Here is a 17,623-nt window from a genome sequence, read left to right as displayed (position 1 = left end):
ACCTTGAGAGATTTGACTGAATGGGAAATCACATAAATGACATATAAAAAAAAAATAAAAAAATAAACTTTATCCCTTTCTTAGTTTAAAAGTTTTAACAAGATGCATGCATATATCAAATAAAAACTGGTATTTTTTTTTAAAGTGATTTTTCAAAGATCTTCAAAGGGAGGACTCCAAAATGGATAATCTGTTTTTTTCGTTGTTGTTTACTTTTTGTTTATCATTCAAAAATAAGAAGATGTGGTTGATTTCCAATGAAACAACTCTCCACAAGAGACTAAATCATGATGAGACAGACATTAACAACTCTTGGTCACCGTAAGGCCTTCAATAATGAGCAAAACCCATAACGAATAGTCTGCTTTAAACGCCGCCAAAATTACAAATGAAAACAATTAAAACGAGAAAACTAATGGTATAGTTTATGTAGAAAATAACAAACGAAAAACAAATATGTTTACAATATTCTTTCTGTACAACATTCGAGATAAAAAATCAAAAACTAGTTTTACCCGTATTTTTTTGTATTTTTACCATCATGCAGTGGCCATGCTGATTGGTGGGCCAAGTCCACAGATTTTTAAACCGGATTCCCTATGTGCGTACAGTCGGTCAGAAAAACACATTTCTGACAAATGATTTTTTTCCCGATTTTCTGATCGCCTTGATATCTGCAAAAGGGACCTTTTAAGAACGTTTATTATTACTCTAACGAAAATTTGTAGCTTCTTTATCATTGCATGTAACCGCCATATTATCTACAAACTAAATTCAATCAGCGTACGGGAGGTTCATGTCTATCCTGTTACCGCTACTTAAATCATCCGTTAAATTTTTCTCCCTATGAATATTGAATCAGTCAGACTGAGTGTTGATTTCAAAAGCGCAAAGTTTAAAACGGATCGTTTCTTCAACGACAGTGTAGAGAAAAGAAATTTCAAGACATATAGTGAAAAAAATATAGAGAGTACTTTTTTCATGTCTATGCTGTTACCAACAATTTTGATTAATTACACCAACAGTATGCTTGTAAAAAGTGCAATAACCTGTTTAAAACCAAATTCACAATAGAAAACCATAATCACTTCACCAAAGGGTGTAGTTATTTCACAACAGCAATCAAAAACGAAGAAATTTGATTATCCTGTTACTATGGTTGCTATGGTTACAGTAACAGGATAGACAAATGTAGACAAAAAAATGTCGTTAATTTTTTTATCTTAACATATAGGTGCAAAAGGAATGACATATTTCGTTGTTTGAAGTCATCTTAAGGTTATAACGTCTTAATCTTCCCAATTAAGCATTTACATGTGCAATACTGATATCAGTAACAGGATAGACAAAAAGGTAACAGGATAGACTTTTATATAGTGATATATCAGAAACGTACGTATATATAGTACGTTCCTGTTACCAATGATACACAGAGAAAAGTAAACTAACTTATGAGGGATTTACTTGATGTTGGGTTTGTTTGAAAGGGTGAAAAAATGCCGAATAATATAAATTGCTATCCTAGACTTGCATTACTGGTGGTAATTTTTACAACCTTTGAAAACCAATTTTTAGGGGCATTTTTGATTATTTTTCAGTACAACCTGGAAAATTTGCAAATAATCTATTATTTTACAGAATGAATATATGTAGAAGTTTATTCTCTTCAAAACCATCTAATTGGCTACGTAAAACAAGCTTAACATTTTATCTAAACATTTTCTTATAACCCAAAATTTCTTTTGAAAATGGTAACAGGATAGACAAAATATTGTACCACCGATCAAAAAATGTTTCAAGATATTCTTCTATGACATCATTAAGATTGCATCTTTTAATATGTTGTTCTTAAAGTACTGTTTGTTTTTATTTGCTTATGTAGAGGGTTGTTTGAATAAGTAACTTTTTAATAAATTTTTCAATTTCAAAATTCGACATTTTTTGAAAATGACCCATATAATCAACCAATTTTTTCTCAGAAAGGGAGGCCCGGGCCCGGGCCCTCTGCTCCCCTCAATCCGCCTCTGTTATTTGAAAAGCCCTGTAACTTTCTTTGAGTTATGGCTGTGTTTTTCACCATAAATTTCCCCTCTTTTTGACACTTTGGACATACATTTTTCCAACACACCACACAGGTTACATTTTTACCTATATTACATATGAAAAGGTATACATTTTTATAATCTAAAATATATGAAAAGAGTTGGGCAATAAAGCCCCAGCGGGCAGTGCGGCCTCTATCAATTAAGTATCCGTTCTTTTAAATATAATTCTTTGTTATTTTAGCTCCTATATCGTGTAGAAATAATAAAAATGTAAACATTTCAATTATTCAAACAAGGGATAAAGTTTAAAATATCAATTTCTTTTGCAGTTGGAGAAACCAAACAAAAACATGTTGAATATTTATATCGTGCCTAATGTTTTGTTCTCAAGTTTATTTGATTAAGTGCGGATAATTGTAACATAAAATATAATATAACAAACAGATACTTCCTTAAAATATTGATTGTGTCTATAGATCTCTATTCCAATATAAAAAAAGTGATAAACAACTTCGTAGTAAAATGTTCACTACCGAATTCCTATATATATGTTCAATACTTAGACGAGAACGAGACTAATATTTTTTTTCAATTACGCAACATTGGGGTGAACGACCACGCAGAAAATAGTTGAACGAACCCTATTGGGTTGAATGAACGTTTGAAATCAATGACAAACTGATCTTTCAGAGGTTACTAACCCTAAAAATTATATCAGTTTTAGGACAACAAGGTCACTAAAGGTTAAAAAGAATGATGCGAGGACGCTTCCTTGTCCTCATCGATATCGATTAGATTTCTAATGAATTACATGTAAAGCATTTGATATATTTATTTTAGTAATGATATTGTTTTAAATCCATATTTGTTTATCAGTAATGAGACATATATAATCAATAAAAGTTTGTTTTATTATATTAAGAAAAATATAGTAGGCTTTGTACCGGGCCTTTTATAGGTATGGGCTTTGTTCATTGTCGAATGCCGTACGGTGACCTATAGTTGTTAATTTCTGCGTCGTTTGGTCTCTTGTGGAAAGTTCTCTCATTGCCAATCATACCACATCTTTTTTTTTCTTTTTTTTCTTTTTTATATTTGTGTTTATTTTAGCAGTACCATACGAGTAGACTGGGGTTGCGGAGGGTAGGAACCTCTGGAAGTGCCAGATCAGTAAAAAAAAAACCAACAACATTAGAACCTTTTGTCTTATACTTACGTAATTCACTGTAATTCTGTCTTCGCCAAACCGTGGGGCGAGGACACAAACCAGCTCCGGCCTTCACCCGTGTTTAGATTCAATAAATGAACATCATTGAAAACATTCATGAAATTGTCGGATCAAAAGAGAAGGCGAACAGTAATATGATTTAAAAGACAAACGAAAGCAATCTATCATGCAAAAACGTTACATTTAGAACAAGCACATGCAAAGGGATTCTACAAAATCCGTTGAACTCTGACCTTTTTTTATTATTGTGTATTGACAGATGTTACACCATAGGTACTTGGGGAACAGGACAATTTCTTTTGGTCCTCACCCTTTTTTCCAAAATCCGTATTTTTTTCGTTTTTTATTAACTTCAATTATTTCACGTTTTCCTGTATCATTAGAAACATAAATTACTTGTATTTTCAATTTACTATTTATTCCAAGTTCACTATCCACAGCGGTAACTGATAAATTGCGAAACGCAAAAATAATTGAAATTAATAGAAAGCGAAAAAATATCGGATTTGGGAAAAAAGGGGGAGGGTTTCTCGTATTTATATAAATGCGGACACTCCTTTTTCATATTCATAGTATACAGAAGTCATGTTTTTCAAGTTACCCCAAAACACACTGACTACTGCTTTTAATTTAGAACCAGTTTACAAATTTTTAGAAGACCGTTTTTTGAAGATGTATTTAAATATATATATACTAGTAACTCTAAGATAAGAATATTGCACACAATGTTATGGTTTTTGGAATACTCTAACTGTTAAAACTTTTGAATAGCAGAGTAAACAAAATAACTTAATAAGCATTTCTTAAAACAGCTAGCTGCCACCCCTATTAATTGAATGGTATGGTGCAGTCTAGACGATTGGACTTGACTGAGATCCTTGGTTCATATCAGGTCATGATAACCGAGAAGAAAGGTCATTTCAGGTCACTTCAGTAGATCATTGGAATATTCCATCTGAATGACACAGTGACCGTAATCAATGAATGGAAAATAGAATAATCCACGCTAAATTGTCATAGACTGATCTAGGATTATACCATTTGCTGGAAACTTGATGATGCAAACAAGTGTATGACGACGAGAAAAACAAACATTCTCTGTAAAAATACATAAATTATACTAAATGAGATTTTAAAAACACATTAGTCTAGTCTTTAAATTTTGACGAAACCAAACAATATGTTAATTTGAACCGTGATGTAGCTGGGACATATTACATGTATCAGAATGTAGTGAATATATTATAAAAATCAAGGAATAATTATTGTTTATTTAAATACTAGTATACAATTCCTTGTAAAAATATATTAAACTATTAATCATTATGTGTATTTTTTTTTTATATATGTTCTATCTCAGACGCCGGGATCCTGAATTTGATGTTAGGGCACTCAGGGAATTATCATGCGTTAAATATTCATTTAATTTTCCACTGGACGTTATACGGTCATCTAGCCATTCTGTAATGACCCCACTTTGAGAGCATGCTTGAACATAAAACACTGAGATAAAACATAACAACAACGGATAAGAACATTTGAATAACCAAAATTAAAATAAGCCAAATTTAAAATACACCATTAAATTTCCAAAGTAGATATACTATGATATCTTGAATTCTGTTAAGATCAGTGGCATGCTACTGGTCTATCTGACTAGATGTGTGCTTGTAACATGTGTAAAGGTCTGGCATAATGCATGACACAATGTGAAAGCTGTCCGTTTTTTCATTCTTTTGTTGTTTAATAGAATACTTGTGTAAAGGAGTAGGTCCGGTAAGGACCGATTTTGGCCTCAAATTTCAGGTTCATCTGACGAAAGATTTTGACCACTTTTTAAACACTTAAGTGTCTATTTTATTTGAATTAATTAGTTTATGTGAAAGATTTTAACAGATTTAGTCATTAAAAACGATCCGATTCAAGCTCAAATATGAAAAATCTACCTAATATGCCGAAAAATGTCACTTTTCAGATGGTTTTTGGTAAAAATGAAAGTGGCCGCATCCGTGTTCATCCTCAACCTTTATATATGTTATGTATTATCATCAAATACAACTTACATTTCAATATTAAGGATGAACACGAATGCGGCCACTTTCGTTTTACACGAAAACCGTCTAAAATTTAATTAAAATGCTAGAATTATGAGGATTTCAGTAATTTAGCATGACTTAATGGTGCTAGTACAGGATATATGTGCATTGTATTGTCAAAAACAGCCCATATTTATGTAGCAGAAGCATTCTACTGTACAATAAATAACTAAAAGTTTACATTTTAACAATTTTGTAAAACTACTATATTTTGGGGCCAAAAAATGGTCTTACTGAACCTACTCCTTTATTTACATTTTGTCATGCATTATGCCAGACCTTAAATAACTTACTATGCAGAAGGGGATTTGCTCATAGTTGAAGGCCGTACAGTGCCCTATATATAATTGGCTATATTATCGTCCTTTCGTCATGTTGGTCTCTTGTAGAAAGTTGGCTAATTGGTATATGACATGCACGATTATGTCTGACTTGTGAGATATATATATACCGTTAGTTTTCTCGTTTGAATTGTTTTACATTGTCATTTTGTGGCCTTTTAAAGCTGATAATGCGGTATGGACTTTGTTGAAGGACGTATGGTGACCTATATAGCTGTTAATTTCTGTGTCGGCATTTGGTCTCTTGTGGGGAGTTGTCTCACTGGCAATCATACCACATTTTCTTTTTTATATGAAGGTGTCAATATAATTTAACTATCTACCCATGTCAGCTTATAAAATGTTATGCAGTGCAAGAACCTTGAATGCAGTTTACACAAATGGACTCTGACTTTATAAGGGGAAATAAAAAAAAAATAATTTAAGTATGTACCAGAGACATATAATATTATGTATCATACACTCACATATATTATGTTTTAATATCTTACAGATTTGTACAAGTTCTGCGTTCAAATCAGGAATACAGTCAACTTGAATTCCGATATGTATATACTTAGAAACACAAACACATACTTTATATAAAAAAAGAAGATGTGGTATCATTGCCAATGAGACAACTGTCCACAAGAGACCAAAATGACACAAACATTATAGGTCACCGTACGGCTTTCAACAATGAGCAAAGCCCATACCGCTTAGTCCCCGATATAAAAGGCCCCGATATGACAAAGTAAAACAATTCAAATGAGAAAACTAACGGCTTTATATAAAAAAAAATGTACGAAAAACAAATATGTAACACATAAAAAATGACAACCACTGAATTACAGGCTCCTAACATGGGACAGGCACATACATAAATAATGTGGCGGGGTTAAACATGTTATTTACTATCATTATTAGGCATAAAAAATGTTTTGTGGAATAGAACTTGGTACGATGCATACTCTACTGAGTCGAGCTGTAGAATCTTACCCAGGTGAAAAAATTAGAAAAGGTATTTCAAAATGGTTGTACAATACTAAAACAACGCAAGAGACATATAGTCCTGTGGATTCTTTTATTTTCTATGATACCAATTTTCTTGGATTGCTGAAACCTTGCATTTTCGTGCATATTTGATTTCGTGGTTCAGCCAAAGTCTGGATACAACTTTATAGAAGTTTGTTTTTCGTTGAACATTTAAATTCGTGGTTTAATTGTACCAACAAACCCCACGAATATTGGTATCCAACGAATAATAATGAATCCACAGTATCCAATGTTTTTGAAGACAACAAGGGTGGATGTTATTGAAATTCAATTATGTTTTGGTTCTTCACGTTTCTGATCGATCTTAGCAAACATATATGAATACTAGTAGTTATAAATGCCATAACTTAAATCATGAATAAAATACGTTTTTAGATGTGGCTCAATAAACAATGAAGGCGAGGAGACACCATGCATAGATATCATATGAAAACTTGATTCTATCTCTTCGAAAGTTAACACTACTCCGATAAGAAAATAGCTGGTATCTAAATTGGTTACTCAGCCAGGCATGATACTCAAGTCAGCTACTCAGTCAGACATGGTGCCTGAGTCAGCTACTAAGCCAGGCATAAAGTTCAAAATACTATAACATTATTACTAGAACTGTCAGGGCACTTTATGGTTATAGGGCACATTTAGGTGGTTTATTTTGAATTATGTTTGGGGCTAAGAGGTCGAATATCTAGGTTAGGGTCAAGGTTAGGGTTAATTCATAGCTTAGTTGTCACGTAAAGTACCGTCATGGGGATAAGGTATAAAAAGTCATTTACCCACAATAGGTTTTTTTCTCGATGATAGAAACTATATTTATATAAATCTGTACCACGATTAAGTGTGTGGAATTATATAACTGATGCGTTGTTTTTCATTATATTATTTAATACAAAACGGTAAAAAAATTACAGCCATAAACAATCCATATGCTAATAAATTCTCCAAGTCACGGACGTGTTGGATATTCAGGAACACGGCGTATATATACTTTGAAATTTTGAACACTTGGAGAAACTAGTCGAAAAGTATTTGACATAATTTGGTGAACCCTAGAAATTTATCAGAGACGACATAAACCAAAATCCAAATGTTGATGAAAGTGATTGATTGATTGATTGATTGACTGTTGGTTGGTTGTCGTTAATGTACATCTAGTCGGGCAAATGCGGTTTCATGCATGTTTGGGGCGATGTATGAAGTAAAGACACCAGTAAGTACTCTTTCGGAAATTTATTTTACATGTCCAAAAACTATCAACAAAAGTGTAGAAAAGTATCCTAAATAGAATTAATACATTTCCGAAAAGGCACTGGCTGTGACGTTGAGTTGTCAGAGAGTAGTAACCTGCTCGGCACAAGTTGGCTTGTCAGTTTTAGATGCATGGGACTACTCAGTTTAACAGTCATGTGTTTTATAGTATATATAGTCCCTAGTCTAAGTCTGTGCGACGAAATACGCAATCGTGGACAATATTCTCCTCTCAGACATATATTGTAATGAATAAATTACATCATGTTGATGATTTACGTTGTAACATGTTCTGCCTTCACGGCGTTCTAGTTCTCTTCGATGCAACAACAGGAAACGACTTCTGGGAAAGCGACTATACTTTTCATTTCGGGGATGACTAGCTTTTTGCCGGCGACATGCCAAGGACAGTTCTGTACTTAATCCCATTACTGGCCGATATTCGTAACTGTTTTGCAGTTCAAGGGAAATTAGCAATTGATTCAAATTAACAGATACAGATGATAGACTGAGAGCAGAGACATATAATACTGTATTATATGTCTCTGCTGAGAGTAATGATCAATATTAAAGGGGTTCTGAACGATATAAAGATTAGAGCATAAGGGTCAAAGAAGAGAAAAAATAGAGAAAAATTGTTGAAAAAGTTCAAGAATACAGAAATAGAGACGCCAATCCAGAACTTAGTGTTATAGTGACCAAAGAAGGCTAACTCAGTTTTTTTTATAAGTATGTCGGTTTCCGGAAAGAAAGATTGTTAGTTCCGACATCGTTTCTTAAATTACAGTTATTTGTCCTTGACCTCAAATGTAAATACAAACAAGGGCGCCAGAACATGTGTTTTAAAATGCTGAAAACATTGATATTCATCATGTATCAAGATGAGGAAGTCATATATGAATTTCAAGTTTAATAGACTGATGTGACCAGAGTTAAAGGCCTGAAATGCAAAGCAGTTACAAAATATTCATCCCTGTTGATGGGATAAAATACTCTGGTACCATATCATATGGAAATTTAATAGCTCTAAATGCCTCTATCATGAGTCTATGTCTTATCTATACACTAAAATTTTCATTTGGGCATGCCATGTTGGGTATCTATGTATTCCCCTGAACAACTAGAGCTGGCTTTTATTTAGAATTACTATAAAAATAACGTACTAATTCTAAAAGATAACATTGTTTTGATTGTACACATCTTACAGTTTGTGGTTTCTGTAAACTGTTTACTTACAATGAACATGACAAAGTATGGTACATGATGATATGTACATAATTATATCAATTATTCTGAAACAACTTTTCAAACTTTAACCCACTTGACAACTTTTAGATAAGTGTTCCAGTTAGGATTTTAAATGGTTACTCACACATCATGAAACCAATACTATACATGTATCTGCCAACCTGGGAAACTTTCAATGAGGAAGATCTCCACTCAGCGACAACAACTGAGGGAGATTTTGAACGAAAAACATTTTCAAACTAAATGTATGTCTATGACATGTATTTCATTTTAACATCTCTTTAATCATGTTAATTACATGTACTACATGTATACTTAAGGTTTATATAATAATTCATCAGGACATAGACTAAGTCACTATGAATTAAAATAAACTCTTATTACTGATTACATGTACACAAAAATGTACCTATTTCCCTGAAATGAGGGGAGTTAGGAGGGGCCCTGATCCCGAAATCACGGGCTTAAAATAACGAAATCCTGAGATCCCAGGCTTAAAAATACGAAATCCCGAGGTCCTGAAATTCGAAAAATAGAATTCCCGGTTCCCGAAATCCCTAACTTAAAAACACCCGATCCCGGAGTCCCGATAAAGGTCCTATCCCCCCTCTGAAATGTTTTGTTGTGTATTTAAACTAAAAAGAAAAAGATATTTCATCAGCTACATGTACATGTATATATAGAACACATTTCTGACTTGACATGTGTGATGTACGTAATTTAACATTCATGGTAACTTTAAGTCTTTACTTTATAAATCATCTAACTTTATATTTTTCAGATTTGTTTGACTGGTCTGATCCTTCACAAAAATGTAAAGTAGTACAAACTTCAATACAGCGTCCTGGTTTACTGCGGCAGAATAGTAGAACTGGTTCCTTAATCAACTGTAATGAGCAGAAAATAGCCTTGTTCAGACATGGAGGAGATGTTTTTGCCATTAATGAAAAATGTCCACATGCAGGTGCATACAGTTAGATGTACATTGTATTTAAAAAATAAATAATTATAAATGATCTTGCTACAAGTGTATATTGAATTGCAGATACTTAATGAACACCTTAGAGTATATGTACACACTGTTTTTTCGGTTTATTTTTTCTCTCCAACTTCAGGGATTTGTGAACTGATGTTTCTTTATTCATAACTAATTTTGTAACTGGGTACAACTTTGATATACTCTAATTAAAGTCTTTCTTCAACATGTTCAGCATATATTTTTTTATTGTCCTTATATAATTATTATATTGTATCTTCAATGTAATAAAAAGTTTAAACTAACCACATGGTTTTGTTTTAGGTGGTCCACTGCATTTAGGAGACATTGAAGAAATGCCAGATAATACTTTATGTATACGATGTCCGTGGCATAGTTGGAGATTTGATTTACTGACTGGGAAACTAAGAATGCCAAAGGGACAAAACCGTGAAGCCAAAGTTTACCCTGTCACTGTTGGAGAAAATGGAAAACTCTCTATAGGGTTTGATGAATTTAATGCTAGATATTTTAGTGGAGACATTGATTTTTAATCATAGTTGGTAATATTAAGGTAACCAATATCCAAGAAGATGATAGGATACAGTCTAGAAAAAAATTGTTACTCCTCAACTTCAGAGAGGTATAATTAGGGAAGACTGTAGAAATATGTAAATGAGTTTATAAATTATTTTTAGAAAAGATACAGAAAATAGCAGTGTGAAGTTGTAATTTTAAGATAGCCTTGTGAAATTAGTTCTAAACCATGTTAACAAGGAAATTGATATTGTTATTAAAATGTTCCATGTTAGTTATTTTGTTAAAGATGGGGATTTATCTATTTGTAAACAAAAATGGCTACTAGTAAGCTATAAGTGCATTTATGAAAAATATTTTAGTTTTTAGTAATCAAAAATTGTATTTATGGATGTATGATTCATTTTCAAGGTAGCTTATCATACATGTAGTTATCCTTTTCATCATGAGTTATTAGATTGTTTTTAATTAATTTATCTTAGTTACTGCTAATTTGTTTTATACTGCAACTAGTTGTGTTTATTTCCGAAATATAGTAACATAGCTATATTTTGTATAATGTCAATTTCATCATGGAACACTTTCTCAACAATCAGGGGTTCATTAAGGTATGAAAATAAGTTTGACATTTGTGTTACAATTTAAAAAGCTATCAATGTATTAGTTTAAGTTGCATTAAAAAACAATATTAGGTCAATGTCATAAAAATATAAACTTTTTTGTACTCGGCGCAAAACAGGGGAAGGGCTCGGTAGAACCTCTCGCTTCCCCAGTTTCTCAGCCTCAGACAAAAAAGTTTATATTTTTCTTTCATTGACAAATATTGTATATATATTTGGTGGGATAAAAAATTTGGTGGATTTCTTTGGTATATATGTGAAGCACAAAATTTTAATGTAAGCAGAAGAAAAATAAACCTGAAGGCTTGTATGAGGACTTTTGCAAAACTTCTGTAATGCTTGTTTGATTGTCTTTTTCAGTTTATCATGCTGTAAAAACATGCAAAGATAATAACTGAATTATCCTTGTAAATATGTGCATTGTTTTTGATGATTTGAATTACAGTATATTTCTAGTCCAATGTAGAGTTTTTATCATATATTGTACATACATGTTATATATTTAGTTTGTTACAGTTTTTGTTATGTATCTCGTTTACTTATCAATGTTGTGATAGACACTTACAATTATTAAAGAGTAGAAGTTGTTGAAGGGTCAGAAAAGATTTCAAACGTAAGAAAAACTACAAATTAGCAAAATTTAGAAAGAAAAATTATTCAAAAACACCAAAAGCATAACAATTTGAAATTATTTTTTTAATTCCCTAAGATCAAATGTACTTGTACAGAAGGTTTTTTTGGCAACTTTTGTGATTGTTGCATATTTTTATGTTATTTTCATTTGAGTTTAAAAAAAAAAAGTTATCAATTGTATTTTTCGCCTTCATTCCTGGAATAACCAATAATTTGTTGTATTAATGTCATTGAATTTTATAGGGCATGTTTACATATGAAGTCAAACATATTAAAAATTAAAAAAAACTTTGCTGCTATTGTGTTTTGTTTGTTTTTAGAAGAATGTCACATTTTATAGGCATTTTTTTACAAGTATTATTATTCTTGTTTGTTCTTGCCAAAATTTCACATTTTATTTTATAAATGTACTAAATGTTGGTCTCTGTAAGAAAAGTTTATTGTATCATTTGTCAAATCTTACTCTTGTATTATCACAATTTATTTTTAACATTGAAGGTTATGTCAATTTTTACTCCCTTAGGGAGGTAGAAGTCTCAGTTTCTCACCCGATTACAAAAATACAGAAGCAGCTCTTGAACATGTCAAATATACAATACTAAATTTCAGAGTGAATCCCAAAAGTCACCAAAAGATTGTTAGAAATTGTTTTGGCTGTTTTACTTTTATGTTTTCTGTGATGGTTATTAAATATTTTAAAGAAGAGGGGAACTGGATAAAAAAAAAATCTTTTTTTTCTTTTTCTTTTAGTGATGTTATTTTGTTATGGAACTTGTCAATGTTATTATTATAACTTGTGATTTGTGATTTAGTTGTAAATACAAGTTGTTTTTAAACACATATCGGTTTTCTGCAAGATTTCTTTTCTTCTGGAAAGCAAAAATTGATAGAATGGTAGTCTCTCTTGTAAATTTTTTTAACTATGCCTTCACATTTTAGATGTTATTGCTTCAGAGATGATTTTTGTATCTTAAAGTTGTTGATATACTTGTCCTTTAGGCTTTTGTCTCTTGTGAAAAGTTAAAATTCCAGATCTTTTTATTTTGAATTTTTATGTTCAATGGGAGATAACCCACAATTTTTTTTATATTTTTTTTTGTTTAAACAGTAGTTACAAAATATACTACTGCATTTAATGCAAGATTTTTCATGTTTTGATGATGCATCAGATGATAAATTTCATTAGCTATATATAATTTAATAAATTGAATTTATTCAAATGTTAATAAAAGCCACAAGAAATTAATATTTTGTTCTCCAGATTTTAATTTTGGAATATTTTTAACTGGTTATTTTTTGCTTTTAAAAAAAATTAACTTTAGCTCACATCGATATTTTAAGATTGGAAAAGGAAATTTTAAACAAAATGTGTATGTTATATATTTCTAAAACAATAAAAATGTTTTAATATAATTTATGTCCGGATTATAAAGTGTCAGTTAATGAAAGAATTACTCCCCATGCACATGTTTTGTCTTCTTAAAATCCCATAGAAAAAAACAATTAATTTTGCAAAGTCACTGACCATCAATCAAATTAGAAAGCCCAGTAATAGATTTTATTTGTTGAATATAAATATATGTGGTACAGATTTCAGTCTGTCTATGATAACAAAATTTAAAATAAACCAACATTGGCATAAAAAATATATAAAAAAGTTAAAAAAAATGTCACTATAATAGACAATAACTCTTTATTGTTTCTTCAAACCTTAAACTGTTAATAATAAATGCCAATACCAAAGCACTATCTACTAATCATAAGCTTCATTCTAGAGGGGGGAGGACCTTTTTCGGGATGAAGGGATCTGGTGTTTTTAAGCTGAGGATTTCAGGATTGATCCTTTTGGTAACCGGTAATTCTTTTTTCGAATTTTGGGATGTTGGGATCTAAATTTCTTTAAACTCGTGACCTTAGGACTTCATGTTTGTTAAGTTTTTAAGACCGTGATTTCCGGATCAGGACCCCTCTGAACACCCTTCATTCAAGGACAAACAGTGCATTGGAACCTTTTTTATGTCATAGTTCTATTGAGAGTCAGAGGAAGAAATATTTTTTCAATTATTGCATATCATGTTTTATTATGATAATGGTTTTAGGGCATACTTAAGTTTTATACAGATTTTATATTTTGTTCATTATAATGCATTATTGTTAAATAAAAAAGATAGTTGGATAAAAATGTTTTGTTGAACAATGGTGAATTTGTGTAAAAGAAAGTGAACAAAGTTTAGCTTTTTTTGTAGAAATTAAAGTTACAAATTTTTGAGTTGACTTTGTTGTCTTGTAGTTGTTACAATCCTTTTCATTTGTTTTTTTGTGGGATTGTGTCTAATTGGCAACAACATCACATCTGTTTATTTTAGAATTTTATGTTTCTTTGGAGATAACCCACAATTATTTTTAAAAATTATCTTTAAACAGTTATTTTGAAATGTACTACTGTATTTGATGAATGATATTTCATGTTGTAGACTATTTCATGCATCATATGTTTAAATTCTTAAGCTATATATTGTAGTAATGGTCAATATCAAAGCCCTAACTTCTTAGGTTTAGGTTCATTCAAGGACAAACAGTGCACCAACATTGTGTCATAATTTTCTGGAGATTCAGATGTACATGTAGAAATATTTTTCAATTACAGCATTTTATGTTTTATAATGATAATGGTTCTAGGGCATACTTTTAAGTTTTATACAGATTTATATTTTGTCTTTTATAATGCATTATTATTAATAAACAGAAAATTTTATAAACATATTTTGTTGAACAATTGTTGTAAAGGTGAATTTGTGTAAACTAATTAGTTTGACAATTTTAAATAAACTGGTTTTTCCTTTCAAGTCCATCATAAGAAGTCAAAGTCATCTCTTATAAAATATGACATTTTTATAAAAGATAACTTTATAAATTAATGTTTGTTGAACCTTGTCAGACAAAACACCTGTAAAGACTGGTGACAATGCAATGTGTCATTCGCTAAATTGTCCTTTAAAAAAGTTGTGTGTGAATACAACAACAGCTATCAAAGATCTACAAGCAACACAAAATTCTCTAAAAACATACACCTTGTGATGAGAATAGCTCATTTGACCCCTTGGGCCAGATGAGTTAATAAAGAAACTAGTTAAAAAGAGGAGAGGCAAAGCTGGCTTCCAAAAGGAATGTTGATTGCCTGTTCGAAAACTTGTCTTCCAAACATAACAATTTTTTATCAATCAAGAAAGGATTTTATTTTTGTCAAAGTATGATTCATCTATTCCTTAAACAAGATATTTGAATCTACTTTAACAATTCCTTCCAATGAAACAAAGCAGTACTTACTCTTTCAATCTGTTAACCTAAGATTGGGAAATAATGTATAAAGAGTAGAGAGTCGAATGCTTTTATGCTGTTAATGTTGCAAGTGGAAAGAGACCTGGATTGTAATTTCCTCAAAAGAGTTTTTGAATTCTCAAGTCTCCACATCTGTCACACATTTAGTCATTACCCCTAGATTGATAAGTTTTAAAGAAACTCTGAATCCCATCTAAAAATGTTATTACAATTGTTGTTGATAGTTTGGAAACAAGCTTTAAAGATCACTTTGCAGACTCAGCAATATATTTTTGTTTGTAAGGACGCTTATGCTATTTTGGTGTCCAGTAAAATAAAGGAAGATCCAGTTTTTCATCTTTGGTTGAAATTATTAGAAGCAGAAAAGACGTATGTTTGCCTAGGATTTCCTCTTTGGTATGGGTGTTGTCATATATATAAGAAGATGTGGTATGAGTGCCAATAGGACAACTCTCCGTCCAAGACACAATTAGTAAAAATAAACATTATAGGTTAGAGTGCAGCCTTCAACACAGAGCCTAAGCTAACACCAAACAGCAAGCTATTAAGGACCTGAAATAGTCTAGTCAAACTAAGGTTTAACCTCAAACTAATTGCAACAGACAATGTTTTAGTTCTAATCTATAGCATTAAGTCCCAAATATACACAGAAGAAAAGTCCCATAAAATCTAACTTGAGGAAATCTCAAAATCAGCAATTTAATTTCCTATGGAAATTATCATTGGAAAGGGAAGATAAATCTGCAAAAATTAGTCCTTTTTGTCAGTTTTTTGTTGATTTTCTTAAAATTCACATAAAGCATGATACTTTGATGGGATAAGTTCGTATTTGACTATATTATATTATCTTTCTCTCATGAAATGTACAAAACCAAAGAGTTATGGTTATTTTCTTTTTTTGGGGCACATATTTTATTGAAGAAATTGCAAATTTGGTATTGTTTATATCTGTATATCATATTTGTTCAGCATCTACCTTGTTTAAAGAAACTTTAAACCACAAAAAGAAGATTATATGCTCAATTATTTTTATTAAATTTGAGATTCTGTACCTTGACATGTCGAAAAATCTAATAAATCATGGTCAACTAGTCATAATGAATTACGAAATTTAGGTTGAAGCTTGATAAAAGATATGGTAACTCCTTTATAGTTGTTTGTTATACTCTAAAGACGGCTAAAATATCAAGAATCAGTTCCTTCTGCTAAAAAGAAGCGGTAAAGTTATAATTTTGTTTCAATTTTTTATTAATATTTCTGCCTCTTTTGCAGAGTTATCTCCAATTTTAATTTTTAAGTCTTCCACAAGTTATAATTTGTTTAACTTTTTCCTGTGTATTTTGGGGTATAATGCTAAAGATTAAAACTTAAAAGTCTTCTGTTGCAATCGTCCAATTTCTGCTAGATTGACTGGACTAAAAATGACTAGTGTAACACCACTCAAACAGGAAAACCAACGGTCTAATCAATATGAGAAACGAAAAACACTAATAATAGTCTTTGGTTAATTTTCCAAGTGAATTGTCAACCTCCTTTTTTACGATATTTTTTTTAAATGAGAACGGAAATTGGGAATGTGTCAAAGAGACAACCCGACCAAAGAACAGACAGCCCACCAATTGTAATTTTTTGTTTGTATGAATTTTACTGAAGTGGTATATTTGTTTATACAAGTTTTTCAGTCGCGTAACGTTACTATATAGTCCCAGGTTTCTTCTGATTCAGTGAGTTGTGAGCTGACATAATTTTGACTTCGCGCGACCTATATGGCATACATAAGCAACTTCCCCCTTAAAGACTGATCCCTCGTTGAAATGAGTGAATTCTAAACCCCCGCAAAGTTAGATAGTTTCAGTTCATACATATATCCAATGTTTAAAGGTTGGACAGGTGCTGCGTGAATGTAATCTAACCAATAATTAAATTGTTAATGTAAGAATTAAATAACAAAACATTAAGATCAGATTGTTCAATAAGAATTACCGTATGATACATAACAAATGTGATTGAACCTTTAAATTTCGGATTCGGCGATCATGTGTTAATTGTTTCGTCATGGTTACTATATATGTTAATGAAGTTAACACTAGCATGTATCAGAGACATATAATTACATATGTCTTTTCAAGTCTTACAACTTGATCGAACCTTCATGCCTTACATGTAAACCTGGGAATCCCCGATCACGTGTTGTTTTCGTCATGGTTACTATGTTAGGCTTGAAATTAACGCTAGCAAGTATTCAAACTTTCTTAAGATTGGATAGTCAAGAAAATATAC

At 31.3% G+C, this 17,623-nt stretch overlaps 1 protein-coding gene across 1 annotated transcript; it reads left to right on the top strand.

Annotated features, from left to right (window-relative positions):
* The first annotated feature begins 8,786 nt into the window (after window positions 1–8,786).
* LOC139481611 (Rieske domain-containing protein-like) lies at window positions 8,787–14,759 on the top strand. The gene is made up of 3 exons (XM_071265049.1): window positions 8,787–8,987; window positions 10,020–10,202; window positions 10,539–14,759. The coding sequence occupies exons 1-3, from the start codon at window positions 8,936–8,938 to the stop codon at window positions 10,766–10,768; spliced, it is 465 nt and encodes a 154-aa protein (XP_071121150.1). The 5' UTR covers window positions 8,787–8,935; the 3' UTR covers window positions 10,769–14,759.
* The last annotated feature ends 2,864 nt before the right edge of the window (window positions 14,760–17,623 follow it).

This window comes from Mytilus edulis, chromosome 7 (assembly GCF_963676685.1).
Source record: "Mytilus edulis chromosome 7, xbMytEdul2.2, whole genome shotgun sequence".
Classification (NCBI taxonomy): Eukaryota; Metazoa; Mollusca; class Bivalvia; order Mytilida; family Mytilidae; genus Mytilus; species Mytilus edulis.
Note: the sequence above shows the minus strand (reverse complement) of the source record. Positions and strands in the feature narration are given on the sequence as shown.